General features: G+C 46.6%; 2 protein-coding genes across 4 annotated transcripts in view; one reads left to right on the top strand and one right to left on the bottom strand.

Annotated features, from left to right (window-relative positions):
- The window catches only part of GNB3 (G protein subunit beta 3), a 34,559-nt gene extending 24,710 nt beyond the window's left edge, over nucleotides 1–9,849 (top strand). Inside the window, exons 8-11 of one of the 2 annotated variants that reach the window (XR_013214419.1) lie at nucleotides 468–669; nucleotides 759–975; nucleotides 8,884–9,259; nucleotides 9,382–9,849. Coding sequence is in view for 1 of the 2 variants with exons in the window: in XM_077258191.1 (XP_077114306.1) it covers nucleotides 468–669; nucleotides 759–975; nucleotides 8,884–8,990 (526 nt within the window). In the remaining variant the exon portion in view is untranslated. Of the gene's footprint in view, nucleotides 1–467; nucleotides 670–758; nucleotides 976–8,883; nucleotides 9,260–9,381 lie in introns of those variants that run through there. The other variant, XM_077258191.1, reaches the window with a different exon arrangement.
- Nucleotides 9,850–11,758: 1,909 nt separating this feature from the next.
- On the bottom strand, nucleotides 11,759–16,280 carry CDCA3 (cell division cycle associated 3). Of its 2 annotated transcripts, none has more exons than XM_077258189.1 (6): nucleotides 16,143–16,280; nucleotides 14,865–15,018; nucleotides 14,603–14,735; nucleotides 13,986–14,237; nucleotides 13,764–13,882; nucleotides 11,759–12,044 (listed from the first exon to the last, which is right to left on the bottom strand). In XM_077258189.1, the coding sequence occupies exons 2-6, from the start codon at nucleotides 14,985–14,987 to the stop codon at nucleotides 11,922–11,924; spliced, it is 750 nt and encodes a 249-aa protein (XP_077114304.1). In that variant the 5' UTR covers nucleotides 14,988–15,018; nucleotides 16,143–16,280; the 3' UTR covers nucleotides 11,759–11,921. The 2 variants fall into 2 exon arrangements, with proteins under 2 accessions (XP_077114304.1, XP_077114305.1); XM_077258190.1 differs by having other exon boundaries at nucleotides 16,149–16,265.
- Nucleotides 16,281–18,047: the final 1,767 nt, after the last annotated feature.

The raw sequence follows: 18,047 nt of genomic DNA, 5'->3' as shown, positions 1-18,047 counted from the left end.
AAAAATTAAACCTTTAATGTCCTTAACTGTCACAGTGCCTCCATAACATTAACAACCCCAGTGACTCTAAAGAAAGATACATTGACAACCCTAATGCCTTCATAAATCAGCCTGCAATGGTTTTCCAAATAATGAAATGGAACCAGTGTCTCAAAAAAGGGAACAGTAATGGGTGTCCAACTAGCCTCAGGGCCCCCACAGCAGAGACAGCTGCAATACTTTAATATTGGGGATTTTGTACATTCATAGACCCAATGCCACTATAAATCTGACGGTAAATGGGTCCCCAATAAAAAAGGACACAAGTGACTCAAAAGAGGGAACAGTAATGGGGACCAACTAATCCCAGTGCCCCCACAGCTGAGACAGCTGCAGTAATTTTATATAAGGGATTTTGTACATTTACAACCCCAGTGCCACAAAAAGTCATCCACGCTGTATATGTTCCTCTCCTTATTTTCCCTCAGTGCTTTGTGGGACATAGAGACTGGGCAGCAGAAGACGGTGTTTGTTGGCCACACTGGAGACTGTATGAGCCTGGCTGTGTCTCCCGACTTTAACCTTTTCATTTCTGGGGCTTGTGATGCAAGCGCCAAACTGTGGGACGTTCGACAGGGCGAATGCAGACAGACATTTATTGGGCACGAGTCAGACATCAATGCCATCTGTGTGAGTATGGGAATGGGCAGCAGAATCGAGAGTCATGTAAAAAGGTGCAAGCAAAAAAAAAAGGTGTCTTAACCCCCTCGCATGCACAGTTCTTCCCCAGTGGCCAGGCCATATGCACGGGTTCTGATGACGCCACGTGTCGCTTGTTTGATCTGCGTGCTGACCAGGAGATCAGCGTCTACTCTCAAGACAGCATCATCTGCGGCATCACCTCGGTGGCGTTCTCCCGCAGTGGCCGTCTCCTCCTGGCTGGATACGATGACTTCAACTGTAACATATGGGACTGTCTAAAGTGTGAAAGAGTTGGTGAGTCCCATTCTATCATTTCCTGTGTTCCTAATAGTCCAGAACTACTGATGGTCCAGAATGCACATGTACACACTAAAATGCACCAGATCAGGGATTCCGGGAGATTAAGATCCTGAACTTAGTATTTTGGAATGCTCAAGGGATATTTAATACAAATGGATCATCACATCAACTAACATCTCGTCAGGATAAAAAAATAACCAAAAATCGGAGTTTTTGCTGAGATAAGCTGCGCCAGGAAAATACTTCAGCGGCTGATCTTTTTTGATGCCATTGATTGAGTTGAATGAGCCCCCTCGTATTAACAGGACACCTTATTTGCCAGTCAAAATATCTTTTGGGTGACCAATATAGTTTGCCCATAATCTGCTTAAAGGGATACTCCAATTTCTGAAGTATTTACTTGATCCTTGCAGTTAATTACAATAGGATACCTGCTGATCGTGCATAAAATGCGATTGCGGGATGCCCATGGGCAGTCATGGCAGTCAGCAGCGGGCTCAAAGCACACATTGCCGCCATCTTGGTACTCCTAAAAAGTCCAGTCATAAGCCACAGGTCAGGCTTTACAAGAGGCTGGCATTTTGAACAACTGTCATGGCTGAATACTCAATTGATGATTGTTCAGCGATCACCCGACTTCTTTGTGCGGGTGCTGCCACCTTTAGTGCCCAAATAATAGATGAAGGGTGGTCGGTTGCCACTGGCAACATTTTCTGTCAGACACCTTTGATACAAGGCCTTTTGTGTATTTGACCTCCATTGCCATCAGTAAGGAAGACCGATGTCTCCTATTACATCATAAACTGGTTTCTCTTCTTATAATTAATGTTTCATTTTCGTTAACGCTCATGGATGAGGCTTTGTTGGAGATGGCAGCTCCATGTTGTCATTCAGCCTTCCATTATGGCTCTTTATACGCTGGTGATCGCAGTGATAACTGACCAGTGGGAATGTGGGGGAACTCTAGCCATGTTACTGTTATAACTATCCATACTGGGGACTTGGTTGTAATATGTAAATGCTGCCGGAAATAACATTATACATGCGATAGCCATTGCTCTTATTGAAGTTGTTTCTTAGCAACAATTAAACACCTCATCTGACAGGAATTAGTTAATGTCCCCCTCCCAGGCATCCATGGGAATCCACCAGATCATCGGCGGCGACATTTCAGACCTCACTGTAACTTGTTTCTGTGAACCAATATGGCTGCCAATGGAGACCCTGATGCCGGGCAGGGCCTGTTCACCTCACGTTTGGTTCACACGTTCGTGATTTGGACGCGCTCCTGATGGATCCATTCACTATAATTACACTCTTTACGGTGTCTGTCCTCCATTCCAGCAGAGCCAACTTTTTATAGAATGAGATACTTTTATTATTATTATTTATTATTATAGTGCCATTTATTCCATGGCGCTTTACATGTGAGGAGGGGTATACATAATAACAACAGGTACAATAATCTTGAACAATACAAGTCACAATGGTACAGGAGGAGAGAGGACCCTGCCCGCGAGGGCTCACAATCTACAAGGGATGGGTGAGGATACAGTAGGTGAGGGTAGAGCTGGTCATGCAGCGGTTTGGTTGATCGGTGGATACTGCAGGTTGTAGGCTTGTCGGAAGAGGTGGGTCTTCAGGCTCTTTTTGAAGGTTTCGATGGTAGGTAAGAGTCTGATGTGTTGTGGTAGAGGGTTCCAGAGTAGGGGTGATACGCGAGAGAAATCTTGTATGCGATTGTGGGAAGAGGAGATAAGAGGGGAGTAGAGAAGGAGATCTTGTGAGGATCGGAGGTTGCGTGCAGGAAAGTACCGGGAGAAGAGGTCACAGATGTATGGGGGAGACAGGTTGTGGATGGCTTTGTATGTCATGGTTAGGGGTTTGCACTGGAGTCTCTGGGCAATGGTGAGCCAGTGAAGGGATTGACAGAGGGGAGATACTACACTTTTGTGTCCGCCAAAAAGGCCGGACACCACCGTAATGGACGCCAGATGCATTGCAAAGTCTAATTATAGGGAATGGATCTGACCGGCAGCTCGCCCGAATCCAGTGTCAGATGGATTCCACAATAGTCAAGAAGTTTACCCAAATGTGGTGTGAACAGGCACTTAGTTTACCCAAGAATAGAAGTGAAAATCTGCTGAACCCATCTGAGAAAACAACAGTGGAAAAACGTTAACCAAAACACTTCAGGGCAAATAAAGAAACACCTAGAAAGGGAAACCCAAAAAAGAAAAAAAAAATATATATTCACTTTTTTTTTTGCATGTTTTTTTGACGTGGATTCTGCACCAAAATCCAAAGTAAAAAAAGTCTTCAAATCTATTTGCAATGTTCTTCACATAGAAAATGTCCTATAGTGTATACAGTACAGAGCAAAAGTGTGGACACACCTTCTCATTTAAAGATTTTTCTGTATTTTCATAACTATGAAAATTGTAAATTCACACTGAAGGCATCAAAACCATGAATTAACACATGTGGAATTATATACTTAACAAAAAAGTGTGAAACAACTGAAAATATGTCTTATATTCTAGGTTCTTCAAAGTAGCCACCTTTTGCTTTGATGACTGCTTTGCACACTCTTGGCATTCTCTTGATGAGCTTCAAGAGGTAGTCACTGGGAATGGTCTTCACTTCACAGGTGTGCCCTGTCAGGTTTAATAAGTGGGATTTCTTGCCTTATAAATGGGGTTGGGACCATCAGTTGTGTTGTGCAGAAGTCTGGTGGATACACAGCTGATAGTCCTACTGAATAGATAGAATTTGTATTATGGCAAGAAAAAAGCAGCTAAGTAAAGAAAAACGAGTGGCCATCATTACTTTAAGAAATGAAGGTCAGTCAGTCCGAAAAATTGGGGAAACTTTGAAAGTGTCCCCAAGTGCAGTTGCAAAAACCATCAAGCGCTACAAAGAAACTGGCTCACATGAGGATCGCCCCAGGAAAGGAAGACCAAGAGTCACCTCTGCTTCTGAGGATAAGTTTATCCGAGTCACCAGCCTCAGAAATCGCAGGTTAACAGCAGCCTAGATTAGAGACCAGGTCAATGCCACACAGGGTTCTAGCAGCAGACACATCTCTACAACAACTGTTAAGAGGAGACTTTGTGCCTCAGGCCTTCATGGTAAAATAGCTGCTAGGAAACCACTGCTAAGGACAGGCAACAAGCAGAAGAGACTTGTTTGGGCTAAAGAACACAAGGAATGGACATTAGACCAGTGGAAATCTGTGCTTTGGTCTGATGAGTCCAGATTTGAGATCTTTGGTTCCAACCACCGTGTCTTTGTGTGACGCAGGAAAGGTGAACGGATGAACTCTACATGCCTGGTCCCCACCGTGAAGCATGGAGGAGGAGGTGTGATGGTGTGGGGGTGCTTTGCTGGTGACACTGTTGGGGATTTATTAAAAATTGAAGGCATACTGAACCAGCATGGCTACCACAGCATCTTGCAGCGGCATGCCATTCCATCCGGTTTGCGTTTAGTTGGACCATCATTTATTTTTCAACAGGACAATGACCCCAAACACGGCTCCAGGTTGTGTAAGGGCTATTTGACCATGAAGAAGAGTGATGGGGTGCTACGCCAGATGACCTGGCCTCCACAGTCACCAGACCTGAACCCAATTGAGATGGTTTGGGATGAGCTGGACCGCAGAGTGAAGGCAAAAGGGCCAACAAGTGCTAAGCATCTCTGGGAACTCCTTCAAGACTGTTGGAAGACCATTTCCGGTGACAAGCTTTTGCTCTGTACTGTGTATATACATACATACATATATATATATACACACACACACACCCCTATGTACCGTATATACAGTGGGGAAAAAAAGTATTTAGTCAGCGACCAATTGTGCAAGTTCTCCCACTTAAAAACATGCCTGTTAACATCATGGATAGACCACAACTATGAGAGTCAAAATGAGAGAATAATACAGAAAATCACCTTGTCTGATTTGGCAAGATTTATTTTGCAAAATATGGTGGAAAATAAGTATTTGGTCATGTAAAAACATGCAAGATTTCTGGCTCTCACAGACCTATAACTTCTTCTTTAAGAGGCTCCTCTGTCCTCCACTCATTACCTGTAGTAATGGCGCCTGTTTGAACTTGTTATCAGTATAAAAGACACCTGTGCACACCCTCAAACAGTCACACTCCAAACGCCACTATGGTGAAGACCAAAGAGCTGTCGAAGGACACCAGAAACAAAATAGTAGCCTGCACCAGGCTGGGAAGACAGAATCTGCAATAGGCAAGCAGCTTGGTGTGATGAAATCAACTGTGGGAGCAATAATAAGAAAATGGAAGACATACAAGACCACTGATAATCTCCCTCAATCTGGCGCTCCATGCAAGATCTCACCCGGTGGGAATGGTGAGCAAAAATCCCAGAACCACACGGGGGGGGGGGGGAACTAGAGAATGACCTGCATAGAGCTGGGACCACCGTAACAAAGGCTACCATCAGTAACACACTACGCCGCCAGGGACTCAGATCCTGCAGTGCCAGACGTGTCCCCCTGCTTATGCCAGTACATGTCCGTGCCCGTCTGATGTTTGCTAGAGAGCATATGGATTATCCAGAAGAGTATTGGGAGAATGTCATATGGTCTGATGAAACCTAAGTAGAACTGTTTGGTAGAAACAAAACTCCTTGTATTTGGAGGAGACAATGTTGAGTTGCATCCAATGAACACCATACCTACTGTGAAGCATGGGGGTGGCAACATCATGCTTTGGGGCTGTTTCTCTGCAAAGAGACCAGGACGACTGATCCATGTACATGAAAGGACATGTATCGTGAGATTTTGAGTGCAAACCTCCTTCCATCAGCAAGGGCATTGAAGATGAAACGTGGATGGGTCTTTCAGAATGATAATGAATCCAAGCACACCACCAGGGCAACAAAGGAGTGGCTTTGTATGGCTGGTTTCACATTTGCGGTTGTGTCCGCAGTGTTTCTGACGCATACATCCGCATGCGTCTTGATTTTATATCTTTAACATTGTGGACGCAGGTGCCGTCTTTTCGCGATGTGCGGCTGGGCGCGGCTAATGCACTATGTTGCAATTTTTGAGGCGGCAAATTTCTGTCAAATATGCGCAAGCATGCGCATGCGGATGAGTGCGTTAAAAAAATGCATTACTGTCTATGGGAACACATGTCTTTGTGTATGCATGCGTTCGATGCGCTTGCGTACTTCGGACTGCGCATGTCCAGGAACTGATTTAGACACGCCCTCCTGGAAATATCGAACGCATGCGCATAAAAAACGCATGCAGACGCAGCATTTTTTTCAGTCATGCGTAAGCTGATGCGGGTAAAAAACGCAGCGTTATCATGCGTTTTTCCATGCATTTGCGGACGATACGCTGCGGACTCAACCACAAATGTAAACCTAGCCTAAGAAGCATATGAAGGTCCTGGAGTGGCCTAGCCAGTCTCCAGATCTCAACCCCATAGAAAACCTTTGGAGGGAGATGAAAGTCCGTGTTTCCCAGGGACAGGCCCAAAACATCACTGCTCTAGAGGAGATCTGCATGGAGGAATGGGCCAACATACCAACAACAGTGTGTGGCAACCTTGTGAAGACTTACAGAAAACATTTCACTGCTGTCATTGGCAACAAAGGATATATAACAAAATATTGAGATTAACTTTTGGTAATGACCAAATACTTACCATATATACTCGAGTATAAGCCGAGATTTTCAGCCCAAAAAAATTGGCTGAAAGTGCCCCTCTCGGCTTATAATCGAGTCATGGTCAGCCGGGGGGGGGGGTGTCAGCGGGTGAGGGGGAGCAACGCCTGTTAAATACTCACCTACTCCCGGTGCTCCTGACGCGGTCCCCGCATGTCCCACAGTGTTCGGCGCGGCAGCTTCAAGTTCTTCCCCTCTTCAGCGGTCACGTGGTACCGCTCATTAAAGTTATGAATATGGACTCCACGCCCATATGGGTGGAGCCGCATATTCATTACTGTAATGAGCAGTACCATGTGACCGCTCACTACAGGAAGAAGCTGCCGCGCCGTACACCGTGGGACATGCAGGTACCGCGTCAGGAGCGCCGGGAGTAGGTGAGTATATTTACCTTCCCTCGTTCCACTGAAGCTCCGTCTTCCCGTCCTCTTGCAGTGACTGTGCAGGTCAGAGGGCGCGATGACGTATTAGTGTGCGCGCCGCCGTCTGCCTGAACAGTCAGTGCGGAGAGACGGGACGCTGAGGAGCAGCGACGAGAGGTATGTGATTTTTTTTTATTTTAGTGCAGCAGCTTTATATTACATGTGGCACAATGCTATATGGAGCATCTATGGGGCCATAACTGCATGGAGCATTATATGGAGCATCTATGGGGCCATAACTGCATGGAGCATTATATGGAGCATTATATGGAGCATCTATGGGGGCCATAACTGCATGGAGCATTACATGGAGCATCTATGGGGCCATAACTGCATGGAGCATTATATGGGGCATCTATGGGGCCATAACTGCATGGAGCATTATATGGAGCATCTATGGGGCCATAACTGCATGGAGCATTATATGGGGCATCTATGGGGCCATAAATAATTGCATGGAGCATTATATGGGGCATCTATGAGGGCCATAATTGCATGGAGCATTATATGGAGCATCTATGGGGCCATAATGAACTGCATGGAGCATTATATGGAGCATCTATGGGGCCATAACTGCATGGAGCATTATATGGAGCATCTATGGGGCCATAAATAATTGCATGGAGCATTATATGGGGCATCTATGGGGCCATAATGAACTGTATGGAGCATTATATGGGGCTCCTGATTCAATATGGATATTCAAGAACACTTAACCTACTGATGTCTCAATTAATTTTACTTTTATTGGTATCTATTTTTATTTTTGACATTTACCGGTAGCTGCTGCATTTTCAACCCTAGGCTTATACTCGAGTCAATAAGTTTTCCCAGTTTTTCGTTGCAAAATTAGGGGGGTCGGCTTATACTCGGGTTGGCTTATACTCGATTATATACGGTATTTTCCACCATAATTTGCAAAATAAATCTTCCACATCAGACACGGTGATTTTCTGGATTTGTTTTCTCATTGTGACTCTCGTAGTTGTGGTCTACCTATGATGTCAATTACAGGCCACTCATCTTTTTAAGTGGGAGAACTTACACAGTTGACTAAATAATTTTTTTCCCCAGTGTATATAGGCCTGTCACGTTTATACATGATCAGCGCACCATAGCCCACACCACATAGATACATCCTATATTGAAAACCATGGAGAAAAAAACAAAAACGCATAAAAACAGCAAGTTCATGCAAAAGAAAAAAAAAGTGTTTTTTTTAAATTCATTCATTTTTTAGATTTTTCAGCCATGAAAAAAAAAAAATCCAAGATAAACTATTCCATTTGAACAGACCCCCAGTCTGAATTTTGCGGATAGCACTCGTACCCTTCATATTCTATGGGACCACTCACATGGGATATAAAATATCGGAGACATGTCCCATTTTGGTCAAAAGCTCAGATCAAAATCAGCAATGCAAGTCAATGGGGTCTCTGAAAAAAAAAAAAATTGTATTGCACTCAGATGACATTCAAGTGCAGTCCGATTTTCACGGACTGTCAAATGGAGAATTTATTTTTGCTCTTGATTTCTAAATTGGATGACACACATAGCAAACTCTGATCAGAATTATTGGTCCGATTTCGTCGCATGCGGAAAAAAAAAAAAAATCAGACATCTGACTGAGCCCTAACAGCTGCATGACAAATGAACGCTCAGTCACCCGGCTGCCATATTGCTCATCGCCCAGCTTTCCCAGATGTAACCAAGACACTGCTCCATAACTTCTTACCTCTATATTATACTTTTTCTCCTCTAATTTTACAGGTGTGCTGTCAGGGCACGATAACCGCGTCAGCTGCCTCGGCGTCACCTCGGATGGGATGGCGGCCGCCACAGGATCGTGGGATAGTTTCCTGAAAATCTGGAACTGAATTTTTTGCAAGATACTTCATGCAGCGGAGACAGGGGCACCTAAACTCACCTCCCCTGCTCCTCACAGTCCATTTATCCATGCCCCAGATTATACCCTAATTAGCGTCTCACCCCACCAGTGCAGGGCTGCACCAGCATCCCCCCTCCAGTGCAGGGCTGCACCAGCATCCCCCCTCCAGTGCAGGGCTGCACCAGCATCCCCCCTCCAGTGCAGGGCTGCACCAGCATCCCCCCTCCAGTGCAGGGCTGCACCAGCATCCCCCCTCCAGTGCAAGGCTGCACCAGCATCCCCCCCTCCAGTGCAGGGCAGCACCAGCATCCCCCCTCCAGTGCAGGGCTGCACCAGCATCCCCCCTCCAGTGCAGGGCTGCACCAGCATCCCCCCTCCAGTGCAGGGCTGCACCAGCATCCCCCCTCCAGACCAGGCACCTCCTTGGATTTGCTGTGTGACACTAGCTGCAGGAGCCCCATTTACAAGCAAAATGCAAACACTGCCACCTGGTGGCTGCTGTACACACTGCACCCATATGTCTGCTGCTAATTGGATCCAGACCCTATTTCACCCCCAATACAGCAGCTGTTACCCCCCCAAATCAATCCTTTCTGATCAAACTCCCGCACCTCCCCACTTTTGTCCTCCACTCCTGCTGCATACAACGTTGACATCTGTGTGCATATCTACTTAATTTATTATGCTGAAGCCTCTCCCCCCCCCTTTTCTGTCACTTTTTTTTTTTTTTTCAAACAGGTTTGTGTTTTATAGAAAGAGGAAAATAAAATCTATTTTAGGTCATAGAAGCCGAAGATTTTTGGCATCTTTCGGAAATGTTACTGATTTTATTAAATCTCAGGTTTGCAGCTACTTTGGACTCAGTCTTCCTAGATCTCTCCATATATATCAGCACGGCATACAACATGTGTGTGTGGATAACGTATTATAGCAGTTATATTCTGCAGATAGGGGCAGTATTATAGTAGTTATATTCTTGTACATAGGAGCAGTATTATAGTAGTTATATTCTTGTACCTAGGAGCAGTATTATAGTAGTTATATTCCTGTACATAGGGACAGTATTATAGTAGTTATATTCTTGTACATAGGAGCAGTATTATAGTAGTTATATTCTTGTACATAGGAGCAGTATTATAGTAGTTATATTCTTGTACATAGGAGCAGTATTATAGTAGTTATATTCTTGTACATAGGAGCAGTATTATAGTAGTTATATTCTTGTACATAGGGGCAGTATTATAGTAGTTATATTCTTGTACATAGGAGCAGTATTATAGTAGTTATATTCTTGTATATAGGGGCAGTATTATAGTAGTTATATTCTTGTACATAGCGGCAGTATTATAGTAGTTATATTCTTGTACATAGGAGCAGTATTATAGTAGTTATATTCTTGTACATAGGAGCAGTATTATAGTAGTTATATTCTTGTACATAGGAGCAGTAATATAGTAGTTATATTCTTGTACATAGGAGCAGTATTATAGTAGTTATATTCTTGTACATAGGAGCAGTATTATAGTAGTTATATTCTTGTACATAGGAGCAGTATTATAGTAGTTATATTCTTGTATATAGGGGCAGTATTATAGTAGTTATATTCTTGTACATAGCGGCAGTATTATAGTAGTTATATTCTTGTACATAGGGGCAGTATTATAGTAGTTATATTCTTGTACATAGGGGCAGTATTATAGTAATTATATTCTTGTACATAGGGGCAGTATTATAGTAGTTATATTCTTGTACATAGGAGCAGTATTATAGTAGTTATATTCTTGTACATAGGAGCAGTATTGTTGTAGTTATATTCTTGTACATAGGGGCAGTATTATAGTAGTTATATTCTTGTACATAGGGAGCAGTATTATAGTAGTTATATTCCTGTGCATTGGGAGCAGTATTATAGTGGCCGATATACTCGGCACCATTATTAGAGTGTCTTCGTACTTCTAACAATACATTTTTTTCTATCCTTCTGCTGGGACCTCCAGAGGTTGGGGCTTTAAAGGGAATCTGTCATCCCCTGGGATATTTAAGCTATTACTATGGGCATACAGGTCATAGAATTGCTAATATTGTCTTACCTGTATGCCCCATAGCTGCGGTCTAATTGTTGAGAAATAGTTTTAAAGGATTTTATGCTTATTATTTCTTCCAGGCTCCAGGGCGTGCAGTGTCTGGCAAAAACCTGACTCCTGACTTTATTATAATACCACCCCCACAAATGCTACTGTGCAAGAGACTCGCCGGCGCAGCAGCAGCAGGATGGAGACACTGCCCATAGAAGGGAAGAATAAGTACCTAGAACAGCGCTAGTGCAGGATTACGGAACCACGAAAGCACGTCACAGGTCAGGGTTACGTGCATGGTAAGAGGGGGCTTATTATAATGAAGTCAGGAGGCAGGGATCTGTTCCAGGCACCGCACGCCCCGGAGCCTGGAAGAAATTAACACAAGACCCTATTTCTCCACAGCTATAGGGCATACAGGTAAGACTAATTTAACCATTTTATTACCTGTATGCCCATATTATCAGCTTAAAAGCATCCAGGGGGTGACAGATTCCCTTTAAAACCCAGAGATCAGGCCACAAGGGTGCACCTCCGCTCCATTCAGGGGTAATAAACGCTTTAATACCTCCGGTTTGTCTTCTGTAGGGATCTGTGCTCCCTATAACGGTGTTCAATGCAGAACACAGATTGCCTTCTCCTTAACAATTGCTCTTAATCAGACCCATTATTCAGACATCGCTAATATTAAAAATTTACATTTATTTGGTCCTACATACAACATCAGACAATCAGAAATATTTACAATAGTAGTGTGCGAGTATAGCGGCAGCAGCGGTAGTAGAGGTGCGGGGGGCACGGCATGCCGAGTACACATATATACAGCCATGTTCGATAATTGGGGCTCAGCTTTCGCTCTGCGTGTAGTGCGTGTTCTCCTTATTATGAGACATTTCCCAGCTGGTGTGCGAGATCTTCGTGGTCCTGAGAGACGATGGCTGCTCAGGCTGGAAGGGGAGGATTTTCACCTGCAAACAGGAAAGACGAACCAACGTCAGATCATCCAAATACTGAACTTCAGAAACTGAGACCCAAACTCTCTAGAAAAATGTTGGTTCAATGTGACTTTACATAGAGCCGACTGCAGGGGTCCACGCGACCAAACCAGACCCCAAACATTTAGCTCATGTGTCTATGCACAAAAGTCACTGTTCCCCTCCTCCCAGCTAAGTTTCTGCAGGTGCCGGCAAGTTTTGGAATGTGTCTGTCATGCAAAAACCACTGGGATTCTTTTCGGGCACCTCACAAAAGCCTATATGGAAAAACTGCATGACAAATGCACAGTGAGCACGAGGCTCTATGAAGTCACATCCAATAACCCCCCATCCCGAATTACTAGCAGCATTAACGCGGCCTCTCCTGATTATATCATTTTTGCTTGCTGCGCCCCCACCTTCAATTGTTGTCCCTCTTATGTACACAGCGAAAAAAAAAACAACCTAAAAGGAAATGGCTATCGGGTCATGCTGGGATTTCCGGCCTAGGGCACGGGATAGCGGTTTCATTCAGTACACACAGAGCATGGAGTTAAATGAGATTTCCCCAAGATTCAACATTATCCCCATCCATAGAATAGGTAATAACTTCCTGATCACCGAGGGGCCGACTGCTGTGGTCCCCCCCGGATCCCGAGAGCGGGGCACCACCTAAATGTAGCATCGCTCTCTATAGCACTGGAGATTTAACTACTCCATCTAGCCTTACCATTGCAGAGTTTAACTCTCAGGGTTATTTCAGGTCCCAGTGGTCAGACCTCCAACCCCATGGATGGAGAATACTTGTGAATGCCCCTTTAGAGGGATTCTGCACCCCAAAATTTGAGTATAAGTTAAGGCCACCGGCATCAGGGGCTTCTCTACAGCATTCTGTAATGCTGTAGATAAGCCCCCGATGTATCCTGCAAGATAAGAAAAAGAGGTTAGATTATACCTACCCAGGGGCGGTCCCGGTTCGGGTCCGATGGGTGTCGCGGTCCGGGGCCTCCCATCTTCATACAATGACGTCCTCTTCTGGTCTTCACGCTGCGGCTCCTGCGCAGGCGTACTTTATCTGTCCTGATGAGGGCAGAGCAGAGTACTGCAGTGCGCAGGCGCAGGGAGAGGTCAGAGAGGCCCAGCAAATCAGTACGCCTGCACAGGAGCCGCAGCAGGAAGAAAAGAAGAGGACGTCATCGCATGAAGATGGGAGGCCCCGGACCGTGACACCCATTGGACCCGAAACGAACCAGGACCGCCCCTGGGTGAGTATAATATAACCTGTTTTTCTTATCTTGCAGGATACATCGGGGGGCTTATCTACAGCATTACAGAATGCATTCCAGAATGCTGTAGATAGCCCCTGATGCCAGTGGCCTTAATTTATACTCGAATTTTGGGGTGACAGATTCCCTTTAAGGAGGGCTTCCCAGGATCAAGCTAGGTGATAAGCGATGGCTACGAGCTCCACGACACCCAGAGGTTTGATTCTGTGGCCATCACTTTAGGTGAAGCCTGCTAGGCACATGCTCTTAGGATGGAGGACGACCCCTGGCTCCGACATCAGCCTTGTGGTCCTCATGTCACGTCGCACCATCACGGGGCTCAGAGCGCCACAGACATAACATTAAGTGTCCGGTTCGTGCAGACCCCATCAGTGCTGGATTTCAGCGGTTTTGTATTTTTTGGTACTATGTGCAATCACTGCCTTACCTGTCGGTTTTGTGCGGCCATGCTGGGTGAGCAGTCTTCCTGCAGGACTTTCAGTGGCGACCGGCCATGGGCAGGGGAGGCTAATGCTTTCCTGGGTCGCTGGCGAACATTCTTCGTACCTATAAGAGGAGAAGACGCAGTGACATGAGAGCAGCAGAAACTCTACAGGAAGCCACGACATCAGTTCGAGGCTATAACTAAGGCTTTGCTCCACGGCGTCACCTGTGGCACGTGGAGATTTGCTCCTTGGTTTCTGCTGCTGCACGGTGGCCGGAGGCGGCTCTGGAGACGTCACAGGTTCCTCCGCAGGCTCCTTCTCTTCTTCCTCTGCGGGTGGAGGGAGCGCGTCACTCGCTGGTTGGTCGTCTGGGGACTCAGCCGGAGCTGCTTTATTGGCTTCCGGACTGGCCTCAATCCCAGAATCCTCGGAGACAAACACCTCGCTGAGCTGCTTAGCCAGAAGGTTCAAGGAAGCTGGAAAAGAAAAGACAATTAGAGGGTTAATGGCAGCTTAACCTATAGAGATCACTGAAAATAGAAGTCCTCAAGTCGTCCTCCGCCGCGCCATGGCCTAATTATCATGCAATATGGCTGCTGTCACAGCCCCACTTTCCTAGAGCCCTGAATGACATATCTGGTCTAAGGCGCCAAGCTGGGTAACAGCTGACGGTGACCAAGGACCGTCTCCCCACACAGGGATGTGACGTGCCCTGATAAATCATCCGTTACTTCCTAAAACGTCTCTGCTTGATTGTTTCCTAGCCCTGAGTGTGCTGCATTGCATCGGTATAGGTGGGTGCCATGAGCTGGGGAGTCTGGCACAGCAACCATGTACTCACCATGTAAAGAGGGGCGCAGTGGGGTGCGTGCAATGCCCTGTGAGGGGGAGCGGGGGTCATTTGTGCTGGAGGGCTCCGCTGTTTCCTCCTCTGCTGCCACTACATGGTGAGAACTCTGCGGAGACTCCACAACCTGCAGGGTCAGAAGGACGAGGTCAGAAGGACGAGGTCAGAAGGACGAGGTCAGAAGGACGAGGTCAGAAGGACGAGGTCAGACATCTCCGGGTGAGAGACAACAGAAATCAGCATCACAAGCACTCACCTCAATAGGAGTCCTGGGGATCCCGGCCGTAGGGGAGCGGGGGTCAATCACACGCAACAGGTGGAGGTTTCGTAGAGGACGAGATGGAGTCACCTGCTGCTCTCTGGAATCTGCTGCCCCCATCGTGGAAAAGCCACAAACCAGAATCACTGACCTGAGGGGGGGGCGAGATCATTACTACAACTCCCACAATAACACGGTAGCAATACAGAAATACATGTCATCTATAAACCAGTCTCTGCAGCACCTCTTTACCTCTGTCCCCATAATGTCTGTGTAGCTCCCAGCCCCTCCAAACCCGCCAGACCTCTTGAGCGGCCCCTCCAACCCACTGTACCCCCCTACCTCAACTCCTTCAACCCACTATACCCCCCCCACCCCAACTCCTTCTACCCCCTATAGCCCCCCTACCCCAACAGTTCCCCAGGCCCCTCCAACCTGCCGTGACCCCCTACCCCAACAGCCCGCTCCAACCCACCGTTTCTCCGCACCCCTCCAACCTGCCCCTCCCAGGTCCCTCCGACCCATCGCTTCCGCCCCTCCCAGGTCCCTCCGACCCGTCGTTTCACCCCCTCCCAGGTCCCTCCGACCCGTCGTTTCCTCCCCCCCCCCCCCGGTCCGTCGTTCCCCCCCCCCCAGGTCCCTCCGACCCGTCGTTCCCCCCCCCCACCATACCCAATCAAATCCCACCGAGGACCATATCTGCAAGGCGTGTGTATGTTCTCCCCATGTTTGTGTGCCTGTTTACTCCAGTTTCCTCACATACTCCTAAGACATCCTGATGGGGGATGTAGACTGTGAGCCCCAATGGGGACAGTGATAATAGTCTGTAAAGCGCTGCGGAATATGATGACGCCATATAAGCAAAGCATAATAAATCATTTGCGCCACCACCAAGGTGCGAGTGTGCGGAGCGGAGCCCACTGCAGAGGGCAGGTGCCGGTCCTGTGCACGGCGGTGATTACGCCAGGCTCTCCCTTCCCCCACTGCCGCCATCTTGGCCTGAAGCTTATGGCTCCAGCAGCCTCTCTATAAGTTCCAGCAGTGTACAGTGACCCGATGGATGAAGCCACTGACCCCATACAGCGAGAATCAGGAAAAGATTAGAGGAGACTTTACCCTCCAGCCCAACCCCCAACACCAGGTCCACTCATAAAGAAGTTATGGATCCTGGAAGGGGAAAAACCAGCCCGGTCCTGATAGGGTTACAATCCCCCTAAAGCCCCTGCGTTCAGGCAGCGCCTCCCCAGTAACCCGCGCCCCGGGCACCATACTCACACTCACACGTCCCCGCTCCGCACCGAGTCTGTCCGCACTCCCGGTCTCCAGCACCTACTGAGCCAACAGCTTCTAACCGCAACATTCAAACTAAGCGCCTCAGCCAATCACAAAGCATTGCCATCGCTGATTGGCTGGAAGGGAAAACATCCCGCCCCTCATCTCCATCGGTTCACTTGGCCAAATGATTGGCTAATTTAGATGTCATGGTAACAGCTTTGAATAATGATTGGTCGAAGTCCATCGTCTCACATAAAGTAGAGCGCGCTTACTTCCTCTCAGGAGATGGCGGCCATTTTGGCAGAGACTAAAATTAAAAGTATTTAAGGCAATAGTCAACAAAATGGCGGCTATAATGCAGACACGTGCAAAGAAAGTAGTCTGCTCACGTGAATCCGTGTCACATGATTGCGATTAATTAAACAGCTGTGCTTAGTTTACTACTATGGGCAATGGTGGGCGACAGACTGAACCCAGGGGGGCAATTCCCCTGCCCAGCTGATGGCTTCTTTATTCCTGATCATAGGTTGTAAACATCATGGAAAGTTCCTCTGATTGCAGCGAATATAATTTATGTGAATCAATAGTCGCCTTTCCTGGGATTTTTGCCCTTTTCAAGATCTCTTCTTGATGTCAGAGAAAGGATTAAAAAAAAAAATCTATAGAATGAAAAGTGCTGACAGCGCGGAGGCTCAGCGATGTACCAGGGTAGCGGTGACACGAGGCGGATCCCCCCCCCCATACACACACTGTTCTGGCTCCTAGTTAGCATCTTTCCACCTTTTCATATGAGAATTAATGGAAAAGCCGAGGAATTTACATACAGATCAGGTGCAATCTACCGAACCAAACCCATCGTTTGCGCTCCGTCCAAAGCGCCGACAATCCGGCCCGTGGACACGCACCCTAAAATCTTGGGTTCCGGCACAATTGTTTTACTTTTTAATTTAAAAAAGCTAACCGGGTTTTATTCAATCTCCACAAGTCCAGCGCTGAGTCTCTGCCGCCGATCCCGCTGTCGGGGATTGTCTGCAGCACTAACGATATGTCGACAGAACTGCAGCCAATCAGTGGCCTCAGCGGCTCTATGCGGGGTGCTCTGTCCACTGGGGCAGAGCTGCTGAGTTCAATGATTGGCTGCCGCTCTGCCGATGCAAATAATACCAGACCCCAAGAGTGGTAGCGGAGACCCAGCTCTGGATCTAGGAAGGGTGAATAAAGATGGTAGCTTTTTATTTTTTTGGGTCGTGATTATAGTAAACTGCACCTAGCGTCCGAGATTTTCTGAAAAGAGACAACTCCTTTAAATGCTGGCGAGCAGTCTTGTACACAAGCTGCTCGATGCCCCCATCCATCCCCCTATGGTGCATTTGCAGGTTGCCCATGAATTGCCATGGCAGTGGGGCCTTCATAGGAGGCCGTGATATTTTTCTCCATACATTATACATATATATTACAATACTGCAATATTGCATAATAAAGTGCAAGCAATCAGATTGCCCCATGATGCAGTTTTCTATCTCCTACGTATCAAAATCTAATTTTATTTGACCCATGCGGTAAACTCTGTAAACAAAAAAACATTTTGGAATGCCACCATTGTTGTTTTTGTGGTTGCCACAGCTCCACAATAAAAAGTGATCAAAACTTATGTACCTCAAAATGTTATCAATAAAAACAGTGGCTGCAATCACATTCACAGGTTGCCCGCGTCTCGTTAAGTTCCCGCAATGAGTTTTTAATGCCACAAAAAAAAACCTGCAGCTCCTTGCAGTTCCAGCAAAGTGGGATTTATAGAAATCTTTTGCTCACTGTGCTGATGATTTTTCCTCAGCGCGAACTGACCTGCGGTGCAGGTTTCAAACCTGCAACATGTCAATTTCTCTTGCAGACACGCTGAGTAAT

The sequence above is a fragment of the Ranitomeya variabilis genome, chromosome 4, assembly GCF_051348905.1.
Source record: "Ranitomeya variabilis isolate aRanVar5 chromosome 4, aRanVar5.hap1, whole genome shotgun sequence".
Classification (NCBI taxonomy): Eukaryota; Metazoa; Chordata; class Amphibia; order Anura; family Dendrobatidae; genus Ranitomeya; species Ranitomeya variabilis.
The sequence above is the reverse complement of the archived record's forward strand: the minus strand, read 5'-3'. Positions and strand labels throughout refer to the sequence as shown.